At 41.1% G+C, this 14,186-nt stretch overlaps 1 protein-coding gene across 1 annotated transcript in view; it reads left to right on the top strand.

The window, feature by feature from the left end:
* Positions 1 to 14,186, top strand: part of ADGRV1 (adhesion G protein-coupled receptor V1) — a 361,649-nt gene that overhangs the window by 245,900 nt on the left and 101,563 nt on the right. Inside the window, exon 84 of the mRNA XM_089483154.1 lies at positions 11,242 to 11,358. Within this exon, the coding sequence (XP_089339280.1) occupies positions 11,242 to 11,358 (117 nt within the window). The remainder of the gene's footprint in view (positions 1 to 11,241; positions 11,359 to 14,186) is intronic.

Genomic DNA, 14,186 nt, shown 5'->3' with positions numbered 1-14,186 from the left:
ATCGTTCAAGTTGGTACAAAATGTAAGCAGTTATATAAGTTGTCATTTCACTGGTTTATTTCATTTTTACTGGAGGAAATCCATACTCCAGAGCTCCAAGGAGACAATGGGATTAGATCCCAATGTACTCCCAAAGTAGACTCATTGACTTCAGTGGGTCTACTCTGAGTATAATTACTTTTTTGATCCAATACACCAGAGAGGTAGCTGTGCAGGCCCCAAGATGTTGTAGGACTGCATGTCCTGGCAGCCCTAACCACACAGCTAAGGATAAGGAATGCTGGGAGTTATAATTCAACAACACCTGGAGGGACACACAGTACACATCAATACAATGTGTTGTCAGGGGAAAGAACCATAATTTACTGGACCAGATTATGGATTATGATTCCTCACAAATAAAAGCACCAAAGTGAAAGTTACCAAATTTAGTATTTTTACACAGCAGTTGCAATATGTCAGGGATTGTAATATTTCAGCCTTGGTTTATGAGCTTACAGCAGCAAAGGTCCAACATCTCTTATTTTTTGGTACCTATTGTTTAGATTTCCTGGTATCTCTTCTTTTCCCTCTTTTGTTAGTTGTTTTACCAACTTTTTTTGTTCCTTATTTGATGGGAGAGGGGGGTGTCTTCCTGTTAATATTTTGCTGGAGTGTGCCTTCCTAATAGAAATGCATGAAGAACTGGGTCATGGTAGATTTACTGATATGTAATTCCTGGATGAATGTGAAGATAACAATTTTGTTGCTTTTCACATTTTGGACTTCTGTAGATTCTGTGGTACAGATCTCTGGCATAGAACAGGGTGAAGATTCCTACAGCTGTTCCTGTTCTGGCCAACAGATGGGATCATGCTGGCTTCCCTCTGCCACAGCATTTTTCCAGGGAAGCTGGGGATGGAGCACTGCAATGGTGCTAGGCTCCCTGGTCAGTAGCAGAGGCTCAGCTATTCTTTCTGTCATTTCTGTAGTCGAAGGGAAACTGGTAGTTGGAGCCAAAAGTTCATTCTGTCAAGGAATGAAGAAGTACCTTTTCGGATCTGTGGATGGAATCATAGAGTTGAAAGGCAATGCAAGAGACATCTAGTCCAACCTTCTGCCATGCAGGAATACACAATTGAAGATGACCATCCAACCTCTGTTCAAACAACTCCAGAAAAAGAGAGTGTATCACTCTCTGAGGCTGTCTATTCCACTGTCAAACTGCCAATACCTTACTATTGACTGCTTTTTCATAGTGCTCCAGGCCTGCTATCTGTGACAATGTAGGGCTGGAAAATTTGTGGCCCTCCAGATGTTTTTTTTTTTAATTGCAACTTCCAGCAGCACTACAGAGCATAGCCAATGTTGCTGGAATGCTAGGAGATGCACTTAAACAATATCTGGGTGGCCACAAAGTACCCACCTCTGTCATAATAGCACTCCTGGTTTTGACAAAATGGAAGTGGAATGAAGTATGATTCATAGAAATCTTCAAAGAGAAGTTGAATAACTTAGGTAACACAAAATGTGGTGATATTTTAAGATACATATTTTTAAAAACTCAGGCATATTATTGTGAATAGATCTGCAACAGAACAGTTGTCATCTTGCTTTTTATTCTTAGAAAAGATTCTATAAAACCTCTCCAAAAGTTTAACCAAGTGAATAAACTCCCAAGGTCTTCACATTACCTCTCCCTTCACTGCACCTCAGCCCTTACTTAGGCCTATTAGAGACAGCCAAAATAAAGCTGCTTCGAATCACTTTGGAGGTATGATATTTCAATGATACATGTGTCCTAAGAGTCCAAAGGCCGCACCAAAGCCATGCTCTAGTCCTAAGGACTGGAGTGCAGCTTTGGTGAAGCTTCCAGACTGTTAGGACTCATGCATCATTGAAATACCATACCTCCAAAGTGACTTGAAGCAGCTTTATTTTGGCTGTCTGTAACAGGCCTTAGTATGTCTTGGAAATGTATGGTGCCATAGTGTTTAGGGACCCTTCCTCAACCTAGCATTTTGGACTGTAGCTTCCAGGATTCTCAATCATTGGCCATGCTGTCAAGAGCTGATGAAAGTCCAAATCATTTGACTGGAAACAGGCTTTAGTGGAGAGCACTTTGAAGAACTGGAAGTGCCCACTGTGACAATTTGTCTTTCTTCTTGTTTCACTTTTCATCAGACAGAAGATGAATTTTCAAGGCATGTCTAACTGAAATCTGTGGCTAGATAGAGTCATGGCTGGGTGTACCACTCTAAGCTACTGAACATGCCATGAAGGTGACAGTTCCACCAGTGATAGTTGAAGTACTCCCAAGCTGTAAACCTGCTCCTTCAGAGAGTGAATACATCCTTATCCAAAAGAGACACTAGGAGAAATGAAACAGATGCTAACAGCACCCTTGGCATTGTCTGGATAGTGCTCTAGGTGCTTTACAGAGCGCCCAAAAAGGGCGCTCTGCCGGCGCCCGTGTTTGCTGTGCGAGGGAGCCACAGCGGACAAACCTCGCGGCTCCCCCACGCAGCAAAAAGAACCCACAAAAAGTGGGTTCTTCTTGCGGCACAGTTGTGATGCCGCAAGGCATCAATGGTGCACTTGTGGCGTCACAACCACACCGTGACATGCGGACGCTAAGTGTCTGTCACATCAAAATGGCTTCGCCCATGTGTATAGGGCGCCGCCATTTTTATGTCACCAGTACGTACTAGGGGTGAGGCCTGATTGGACGCTGCGTCCTTGGCCAACCCCAGTACGTACTGGGGGTGGAGCAAAGGCCCGTCTGTAATGGGCCCTAGTTTACTTAAGAGTCTTGTATTTAGTGAAAGCCAGTGTAGCATAGTGGTCAGGGCATTCAACTATTACTCTGAAGACCAGGGTATGAATCCCTGCTCAGCCATGGAAACACACTGGATGACCTTAGGCAAGTCACACATTCTCAACTTCAGTTGGAGGCAAAGGCAAACCTCCCTCTGAACAAATCTTTGCCAAGAAAATGCTTAGGGTTGCCATAAGTCAGAAATGACTTGAAGTCACACCACAACATCATCTTATTTTTAGTATTGTACACATAGTGTACATGTAGAAAGTTTGCTTACCATATACAGTAAGAATCAGCTCTGAGATAACAGAATTGGAGAGGTTAAATCACCTATAGGCAGACACACACACCTTCTAATACATGAGAAGGAAGTTCTTCTATGTGAGCATGTTGGGAGGGTCAACAGTTTCTTCAGCTGCAGCCTCCATCCTCCTTGGAGTTACTCTGAAGAGCTTCATGAGCAAAGGTTTTATGAACACCACTTCAATTCCAGCCCATCATCTTATATAAAACCAACCAAGAAAATAAACTTGGATAGCCCTTTGTTCTGTTCTTGTTCTTAGTTATTGGTTGCATTTGAACTGTACAAACTTAATGCCATGGTGTACTTGAACAAAAGCAGTGTTGTCAAGATTCTTGAAAGACCTCAGTCGTTTGTTTTAATCCTTTTTTAAAGAAGTAGCAAAAGATTAACACCAGCTGTTTTGGAAGTTTATATATTCTATTATTAGAGTTAATAAATAACATCAGTGAGCTTGCTGCTGTACTGGAAGCAGTAGTTAATTGAAACAGAAGCATTAAGAAGACCTTTTCTTTAAGAGAAAATCATGAAGCTCAATAGGAAATAATATGAACCTTAGGAGAAATGTTCCAAAATCAACATTATTCACAATAGGCCCATGCTGTTGTTTCTCCTTTCCTAGTAAGAATTCATTTTAACTTTAAATAATCACACTGAGAGGAAAACATTGAACAAAGATCTGTATATTTTGTCAGGTGCCTGAAATGTTTAACTGACCAATGTTGCCTCCTGAATTAGTCAGTTTGCTCGTTTATGAAGTTTCTGTATTGCTCCATATCAAAGCTCTCTGAGGAATGTATAATTTAAAAATGTATGAAACACATTCAGGAATAAATATCTGATACTCAGATCACAGGATAAGAGGAAAACCCTTCTTGGGGAGCTGGTGATAGTAAGAGAGAAAACTTGGCCAGAATGACAAATAAGCTGTTCATAAACTATATTAACTGAATAAGCTTGTTGAACTGACTGTGAAAAGCTGTGGCTTGAAAATAAGTAGGAAAATTTCAGGACAAGGAGTTCCATAAATGGGGTGTTCCCACCATCAAGAGTAGGTTCAGAGGCCATCTGTCATACTGCAGACAACCAGGTACTCACATAAGAGGCTTCTAACTCAGTACTTGTAAGTGAGGCAAGAGATATGGAAAGAAGTGTTCTTTCCAATAGATAGCATTTTGGATTAGAGATATGACTACAATATTCATTTCCATGCATGAAGTAGGAGTTTCAAGAGCTCATAACCTTTTTCTCAAAGAAATGATAAACATTTGATTTGGATTTCCTGCATGGCAGAATGGGGTTGGACTGGATGGCCCTTGCAGTCTCTTCCAACTCTATGATTAGGTTCCACAAATTTGCCCTTTAATTTGATGTGTAAATATTTTAGATCCTCTTTCTCCCAGATTTTTCTTAATCTCAAGATTTTCAGTGGAATTTATAAAGTATTTTGAGAATTTTGGAAGACAGCTATCAACAAATGAACCAAACAAAATTATTATCCATCCCTTCCCTAGGACTTTACTGTAGAATTCCCATCATCTCTTGTTAGGGCATGGAAAGATGTGCTGTGTCCACCACGACCACCTACAGAGTTGAACCACGTCAACAGGATGCCAGGGAGAAGGAATCTGAAGAGATGTCTGCAAAAGTATTCAGGCCAAGAAGGAAAATATTCCTTCACCACTCCAAACGGCCTTAAGCTCCCGGCTTGAGAAATAACGACAAGAGCACTTCAAGCCTTCACTCTACACGAGGGCTTTAATAAATAAGTTACTTTAATAAATAAGTTACTTTGCCAACCAAACAACCATAACAACAAAAACAGAGAGGCAGTTACTCTAAAACCAACTGTCATAACTGAGGACCTTATCACACATGGGGGGGGGGGGGTTGCATCTCAGATCCGCAGTCACTCCTGTTCTAGCAATGCAAAGTGTGATGTTTTTCCACACCAGATCCAGAGTCACTCCTCTCTAGCAATTCGGACTGAGGTTAAAACGTCATGTTTTTCCACACCTGGTTGCCTTTCTGTTGTCCTTCCGAAGTTAAGGGGCAGAGAAGTCAGTTCGATTCCAAGTAAGTCAAGTGATGCGGACTCAAGCAAAGGGGAGTGAGTGCACATTGTATTACAACACCAGAGCATACTGTGAGGGGTCAACGATTCGAATCAGCATCCTTGGACATGCTCAGTGGGGCTCTGGCCTCCTTCCCTGCCCCCTCCTTAGCTGTCATTCTTCATCGGGCTCTAGGAGAAGGCAGGGGATGATGGGATAGCTTGCTGGGGCCAGGATCAGGATGCAGGAGCAGTCAGAGGATGATGGGATAGGTGGCTGGGGGTTGCTGGGGCCAGGATCAGGATGCAGGAGCAGTCAGGGGATGATGGGTTAGGTCAGGGGTAGGCAACCTTTTTGAGCCGGGGGCCGGGTTGCTGTCCCTCAGACAACACGGGGGTCGAAGCAGTGGGGTGGAGCTTCCACCCTCCAGGGGCGGGGCCGCATGCTGGGGGTGGAGCTTCCACCCTCCAGGGGCGGGGCTGCATGCTGGGGATGGAGCTTCCACCCTCCAGGGGCGGGGCTGCATGCTCCGCCCCCGGAGTGATAATAATAATAATAATGATAATGATAATAATAATAATAATAGTTACTAGCATGGAAACTACTAAAATGCAATTCAGAATAGAAGGGAGAAAGCATGCACTGTCTCAACCCAGAAAAGCACAAGGTGCTGAGAGGAGTTTTTGCAAAGAGAACACCAAGGGCAAGTAAATAATAATAATAACAGTTACTAGCATGGAAACTACTAAAATGCAATTCAGAATAGAAGGCTAACCCCCCTCCCCTAATGAAGCAACCAACCTCTCTCTGGCTTGCTCTTGCTGGCCGGCTGGCTCCTCCTTCTTCCTCCTCCTCCTTTCCCTGCTCTTCTATTCATAGGGAGGAGGAGGAGGAGGAGAGCAGAGGGCAAGGTGGAGCCCGATGTAGGCCGGCTGCAGCCCCTGGAGCCCTGTTGGAGTGCTCCAGGGGCTGCACCGGGCCTCCTAGAAGGGCGCCACCATTTTGTTTTTCAAAATGGCGGCCGAAGTCTCACGTGACCTTTGCCATCCTGAGGTCACGTGAGATTTCGGCCACCATTTTGGAAAACAAAATGGCGCCCCGAAGCAGCGCGAAAACAGGGGCAATCAGCGGCAGGACTGCACAGGGGCCGGCGGGAAGGCCTTGGCGGGCCGGATCCAGCCTGCGGGCCGCAAGTTGCCAATGCCTGGGTTAGGTGGCAGAGGGGGCGAGATAGGGATGCAGGAGCAGTCAGGGGATGATGGGTTGGTGTCAGGGTGAAGGAGAGGAGCAGATGGGGGTCTAGGAAAAGGCAGGGATGATGGGATTGGTGGAAGGAGGGGAGCAGATGGGGTCTAGAAGAAGGCAGGGATGATGGGATTGGTGGGAGGCTGAAGGAGTGGAGCAGATTGGGGTCTAGGAGGACGCAGGGGTGCAGGGGATGATGGGATCGTCTGGTAGGCAGAGAGGAGGAGATGGCATGAAGGAGGAGTAGGGGAATGACGGAGCAGGACATAGGGGCCAAGAGGGTGGCATTGGAGTGCTTTTCCACACCAGACTGAATCGCAGTGCAATCGAAGGCAGCCTGGAAGCGAATTCTCTGAAGCCACTTTTTTTTCCGTTTTAATCAAAATGAGGGGTGACTTCAGAAATGCTGCTGAAGCAATTCGCAAGGGGCTCCCATAGAAATCAATGGTGTCTGATAAAACAGTCCCTTTATGAGGTGAAACTGCATTGTTGGAAGTGCAATCACTTCGGAAGTGAGCTGGAACTGAGCTACAAAACCACCCAAAAAGCTCCGTGTGATATACTCCATACACACACTCTCAGAAGGACTGACAGCATCAACATTCCATAATGCAATTGTCAGTTGTCAACTGCCACTGGAACCGTAATAGGTTCTGCTACAGCTCTATCTTGTGGTCACATACATGTATGTCATTTCCTAACATTCTCTTCATTGTTATCTTCTCCAAGGGAGGAAAATACATTTTCTTTCGCGTTGCTTTTAGAAGCTAAGTCCTTTTACATATTATTTTGCTATTATGTTGGTCCAAGTTATCTTTTAATTAATCATTGATTCGTTTTGATGTTGTAATTAATTGATCGTATAATATTTCTGGTTTAATTTTGTATGATAAACTTCCTCAAATTTGAAAGTGCCATACCAAAATCTCATAAAACACACACACACACACTTCTTGAACTAAGAAGTTGTACAGACCAGCTAAAAGGGCTGGGGTTGGGATGGAATGGGGTCATGGTGACTGCATGCCGCATGCCCCAACTCCACCCCCAAAGTGGCATGATGCTGCCCGCCTGACCAGCTGGTGGGCAGCGGCATGACACTTCTTCAGTGCAGCATTTAGACACACTGCGCTGAAGAAATGGGGAAGAGCTGCGTAGTAGCTGTGGCAGTGGCGGCAGCAAGGATGACCTTTTGCCAGGTCAAAAAGAAGCGGCATTTTGCCACTTCATTTTGGCCTGGAAAAATGCCGGATTGGGGCCACATCATGCAGTTGCCACGGCCTCAATCCAGCATACAAAGGGGCGGTGGCAGCCCGCTCTTTTGAGGCAGTCTATTTCACCTCTAAGTTTCATTAGCACTTCTCCAACTCATTACTTATTGTATACAACAGTTCATGCATTCTCTTAGCTTGTTGGATTTGAAGGAAGATAGTTGAGTGCCATTAGCCTATTGTACTCCAAATTATTTGATGACATCCCCATGTATCTCCATATTGATGTTAAAAATTACAATGGGCTTAATAAAACCTTGTCACCCTCCACTGGAAAGCATCTGTAGGACAAAAGTGAAGTCCCTGAAGTGCCACTTTTCCAACAAGAGAGAGCAGACCTATTGCAATGCAAAGAGCTGCCATGGTTTTGCAGTTTCTATAGTCAGATGATTCTTTAACCTTGCTTGCTCATTCCTTTGCTTTAGTGATCAGCACATTTTAAAGCACAAAATGACTTTTAGTGATTTACCTGTAGTGCAATGTTGATATTCCTTATGTGGTGCAGTGTTATCACTCACAGGATAGCACAGCTGGCAGATAAGCATAATTGAAGTTGTTTTAGGTCAGGGCCAAAGAACATAGGAGGGAAGCATAAGGAAGCATTGTGTTTTATATAGGGATTTAATGAAATAAACTTTGCAGGTACACAGTTTGAGATATAAAACTCTCTTGTTGTGGCCAAATGACTCTGGGTGAGGCAACGTGTACCAGTAGAGTTGCCAAGGCAGGGCTATCCCAGGCTCTGAGGAATTCAGGGACAAAACTGAGACTTACAGATGTCACAGGTGGTTGACTCTGCTGATGTCTCAAAGAGCAGCCTCTGTTGATGTTGTTAAGCATGAATCAGTAAACATCAACCACAGTGGCACACATAAGTTTGCCAATAATCTAATGACAATAATCTTTGCCAATAATAATAATACTTTATTATTATTTAACAATTCAATAATATATTATTTAATAATTTATAATTTATGTTAAGGATGTGTTAACAACATCATCAACAACAAATTTAATAATTATTATTTAATAATAATAATAATACTTTGTCAATAATCTAATGACAGGAAATTATATGTTTAACTCTAGTGGATTTTATTCTCTGTTCTGGAGACCTGTCATGTAAGATGCATGTTCTACAGCTGCCTAGATGTATCCAGAATGCATATGACTGTGTATGTGTGTGTTTATTCATCTCTATTCTGCAACTGCCACTTTGGGTATAGCATGGTTTTGATTCAGAGGAGAAGAAAGTAGAAGCCAAAATGTCTTGCTATTTTTTAAAAAAAACATTAACATACTCTTATGATATCTTGGACATCAAAATGTTCTTCCTGGTCTTTATAGGTGCTGCAATGGCTACATTTTGCACTCTGCCATAGGATTTAACATCCTATATAACATTAGTTTAAGTTTGTTTTCTTGAGTAACATCACTTCCTGAAACATGTTTGAATGCATCAGCCTTCCAGAACCTTGTTGTAAGCTTTATTTGCTTATCAAATGACAGTGCACCCTTGAGACATATGGGATGGGGGAGAACTATAAAACAGAAATAATGTATTTATCTTGTTTACTTAGTTCAAACTACCTCAAAATGTCTGGTTAAAAAAAGAAAGCATTTCCTCTAAGCTTATTATAAACATAACTCTTAGTACAGTCTGTCTAGATAAAGCACAATTCACTCTTAAATTCTGTAAACATCTTATAAATGTTGTATTGGCTTTTTAAAATATATATATATACTTATATACATATACATGACTGAACAATTAATAGTCAGGGAAAGGAGCACAGAATGCAGTGTGTCAGATTTGTATATTCAGAAGAATTGTGCTTGAAGCATTATGAGGAACAATGCAGACTCTATGGACCTTATCATCCTAGATGAATCCTGTGCAAAAAGGAGATTTAAAAGTAGAAAAAAACCCACAAATGCAAGATGTTTTTCAGATAATGTTTCTTCCAAAGAACAATAATGTGAAAATAAAGTGAATGGAAAGTCCACAAAAATGATACCTTTTTACTTTCGGGGACTTCTGAACGTAAAAAAGTGTTGTTTTTGTCAATTTTCAGTTTCGTTTTATTTTCACATTATTGTTCTTTGGTGCAAACATATCTGAAAAACTTCCTTCATTTGTGGGTTTTTTTCCTACTTTTAAAATCCCATTTCTGCTTGGGATTCATCTAATGTGATAAGGTCCATTGTGACATTTGATCTGTGGTTGCTATTTTATGCATTTAAGTCATCGTTAAGTGTTGTCAGATAGTGAAGACCATGAAGACTCAGTCATAGTCATTTGCTGATGACAGGTCAGAATCTGAGATTGGAACCTCACCACTCCATGGCTGTTGGACCTTTTAAAACAGACCTAGCATTGTTTCAGTTGCCAAAAACAATTGGTGTAATGGTTGCATTTAATTTAGGAGTCTGGAGCTAGAGGAATTTAGGACAGGCCACCATAGACCCCATCAACATGTGGTTACTTGGGCCATCGAACAAATGCTGCTGTACTAAATACCTGCAGTAGTGTGTGTTCAAAGAAAAGTATCAATATCTATCTACCTATCTATCTATTGAATCTCAAAATGGGATTCCAGGTGGCTTACAATAATTTAAAAAAGGATACAACTAAAGCACTTATTACAAAAGTTAAAAAGATTTAAATACTACTACTATTAAAACATAACAGTTAAAAACACAACATAAATATAGGAGGCAAACTCATTCTCCAGCATATGGGCAGCTCAGTCCATCAAAAGGGGCTGTTCCTGTAAAAACATGGCATGCTGCTTATTGTGTAAATGCAATTCTCATACTTCTGAAAGCTGTACATATATCCTGTGTAAATGATTGCAACAATAAGACCCCGTAGCATGAACATGCTAACTAGGAGAAAAGAGAACAGTGTAGAGAAGATGGCAGTAATAATTCTTGGCTTTTCTTCTAGGGTTCCCTAGCATTTTATTTCCTGGGCAATTAAATATGCTCCAGAGCAGGAGTGAGCAACTCTGACAAGGATGTGAGCCATTTTTTAGCCCCTCAGCTGGCTGCACTGCCCCCCCCCTTTTTTTGTCAAAATTTTAGCTAAACACTGCAAGCAGAATTGTTTTCCATTTGCAATTTCCATTTTTTAAAAGGTGTTTTAATGAATCTGAAATGTTGGGATTTTTTTTTAGTAAATTGCCATTCCTAGAAGCCTTGTCATTTTCTGGGATTCCTCCCCTCCCACACACACACATACTGGGGGTCAGGGTCACAAAAAGGGGTTTAGAGGTATGGTTGTTCTCCATGGCCTGAGTTTTTCCCAGTTCTGATCACACACACTATTCTCTGTGAAAAATTGTTTGAAATTCATATAAGGATGACAGAGATAGGCAAAAAGGCCATACATATTTTCTCATTGTTTAGTTCTTAGTATCTAACAAGAATGTTAGCTTTTTAACTGATGGATTTTCAAGTCTGGTTATTTGATAAACTGGGGTGAGAATGAATATTGACCAGTGTGCCTGGTTTCATGGTGCCGAGAATACTATTTTTAACAGGTAGTGATACATTTTTTTCTTCTAGATTTCATTTCTGGCCTCAGCTTACATAAGTCAGCAACTCTCAGAGGAAAGTTGTTCAGCTTTGGGCTCAGTTACACACTACCTCTACCTTTGCCAGTTCAGCTGGATGCTCATTCAGGTTAGTGAATGTATTTTTTTCCTATTTGCACTCATTCACCTCTCTCTCTCCCTCTCCCTTTTGTATCAGCTACTTTGAGAAATATTTCTCTTCCCGACTCTAAAAAAGCAGCATAAAATACATTGTATTAATAAATATTACTAAACCCACACATTTGAAAAAAGTCCCCATAAGTTTCTAAAGCAATGCCACAGTTTGGAGGAATTTTATCTTAATAACAAAACAACCCCCATTTCATTTCATTTCATTTATTTATTGGATTTATATCCTACCTTTCCCCCAAAATGGGATTCAATTAAATATTCAGTAGGAATTTATCCATTAATATAAATTTATTTATAGACATGTCTCAACAGCGTAGGAACTCCTATTCCTATCATACCATTTTGTATATTCATCCATTTTTAGGATCTTCCCTTGTATAGAGCCTTCATATGGATATATGGTAATGTCACATTAATTAATGTTGCAGTGAACAAATTCAATGCCAGTCTTAGGAATGTGCACCCCACCTCCTCACCAACATCACATGAAAGATTTCCCCCACAGCTAAATGACTAAACTGAGGATATCATACTTTGGAAATATCATGAGATCATATGACTCATTGGAAAAAATGATGCTGAGAAAACTGGAAGGCACTAGGAAAGGAGTAGCTCATATTACTGTTGTGTTCCTTCAAATCGCTGCAGCTTATGGAAACCCTATCACAGGATTTTCTTGGAAAGATGTGTTCAGAGGGATTTTTGTCTTTGCCATATTGCAAATAGATTTATTCAATCTAAGAAGCCATGGCCTGGGTATGGCAAACCTGAGCATGGCTATTGATGACCAGGGCTTGCAGAGTCTCTTATTCATAGGATTGCCGTGCATCAAATCCAATGTGATAGCAATAATAACAGCCAAAGTTCCCCTGACTATGTATTGTATTTGCAAATTCATGTTTGAAGGACAGGCCACATTTGAGACATACACCACAAATATAATCTTTACATAAAAAGTGTGGATTAATTCTGTTTTCAGATTAACCAAATTGATCTGAGGGGGGGGGGGGTGTTGCTGTTGTTGTTTTTACTAACTGGTGCATGCTCATCCATTAAAAAATGGTAATAAAATGTATTAGAGTTGCTATTCATTATAATTATATAGTTTCAGTGAGTCATAGAATCACAGCAAAAATCCAAAAGAAGGAAACTTACTATTGCCATAGAATAATTATGTTTACATAACTAAACTGATTAGTTCTCATAATATATCATGAAATAATAAATCTAAATAAAATATGATTTACAACCTTTGTGGCTGACTGTCAAAACAACTACCTAATTCATGCCCTTGAAACTCTTTTCATGGCCTTCATCTCTCTCTGCCTGATTTTTTTCCCCTGTCCACTGTTCTAAAACTGCCCTGCCAAAATCAGTTATCTATTGCCTTCTCTTGGCCCATAATCTTGTCACTTGTTTAGCAGAGGGTAATATTATCTTCCCAATAGACAAATTTGCATTGTTACACAATGTTTAACTCAGACATGGTATGGAAGTGACCCATGGTTCAGGAGTCTCAAAAAAGTTGTTGCATAAAAACATGAAATGGATGTTTAGTGCCTACAGTGACAAAATGTTTACATTTGGGTGTATAAGCATACAGATGTGTGCATGCACACACACACACCATACACTTCAGCTGTTACTATTTGACAGGGATAGTCCCAGTCTTCTTCTCCCCTGCTATCCCAATTTATCTCGCCTCCTTCACCTCCTTCTCCTCCTTTTTTTGTTGCTGTTTTGTTTTGTTTTTTGTGCCTCCAAGTAGTTTCCAACCTATGGTGACCTTAAGGTGAATCTATCTCTATTAACTCAGCAGGAATCATAGAATCATACAGTTGAAAGAGACCACAAGGGCCATCCAGTCCAACCCTCCTGCCATGCAGAAACTCTCAATCAAAGCATACCCGACAGATGGCCATCCAGTCTCTGTTTAAAGACTTCCAAGTAGGAAGACTCCTCCTATATCTCCTATATCCTTCTTTATCCTCCTATATCTCCATAGGAGGTAGAGGAAAGGAAGGGGCACAATCTTGGCCATAGGTTTAGGCAAAAGCAAACAGATACAGCCTTTTCTAACCTGTGTGTTTCCTCATTAATATTTTTTGCTATTTTAACTACAGTCTGATGTTGCTTGGCCACATCATCAATCATCATCATCATCATCATCATCATCATCATCATCATCATCATCTACTTATATCCCACCTTTCTCCCAATATAGGGATGCAAAGCAGCATGTTCTGATTCTCTTCTCTAACACTCACACCAAATTGCCTGCTTTGTACTGATGTACATAGAATCATAGAATCATAGAGCTGGAAGAGACCACAAGGCTCATCCAGTCCATCCCCTGGCCATGCAGGAACTCTCAATCAAAGCATACCTGACAGATGGCCATCCAGCCTCTGTTTACAGACTTCCAAGGAGGGAGACTCCACCACTCTCTGAGGGAGTGTGTTACACAGTTGAACAGCCCTGATGATGATAATTCAGTCCTTTTGGATTAAAATAATACTCAGATGCACTGTTGGGGTGCATACAAAGAAATATGCTCCTTGCTTCTGAGAGAAGGATAATTTGGAGGCCAAACATTTCCTCTTATACTAGGTTGTGTTTCACTTTGGGTCTCTATATGTAGAGCATTTTTGTTTTGCTGATCTATCTGTGAAACTGGCACAGGGGGCAATTCCCTATGTTCAGCCTCAGGATTTGTTCCAAAGGGGTACTCTACTTCTCATCTTTTCAAAATAGCAGCTGCATTGCTAATTAGTAAGAAACACA

Source organism: Sceloporus occidentalis, unplaced genomic scaffold, assembly GCF_023333645.1.
Source record: "Sceloporus occidentalis isolate IW3139 unplaced genomic scaffold, rSceOcc1.0.p SCAF_1, whole genome shotgun sequence".
Lineage (NCBI taxonomy): Eukaryota > Metazoa > Chordata > Lepidosauria > Squamata > Phrynosomatidae > Sceloporus > Sceloporus occidentalis.
This window is presented reverse-complemented; position numbering and strand designations above follow the sequence as displayed.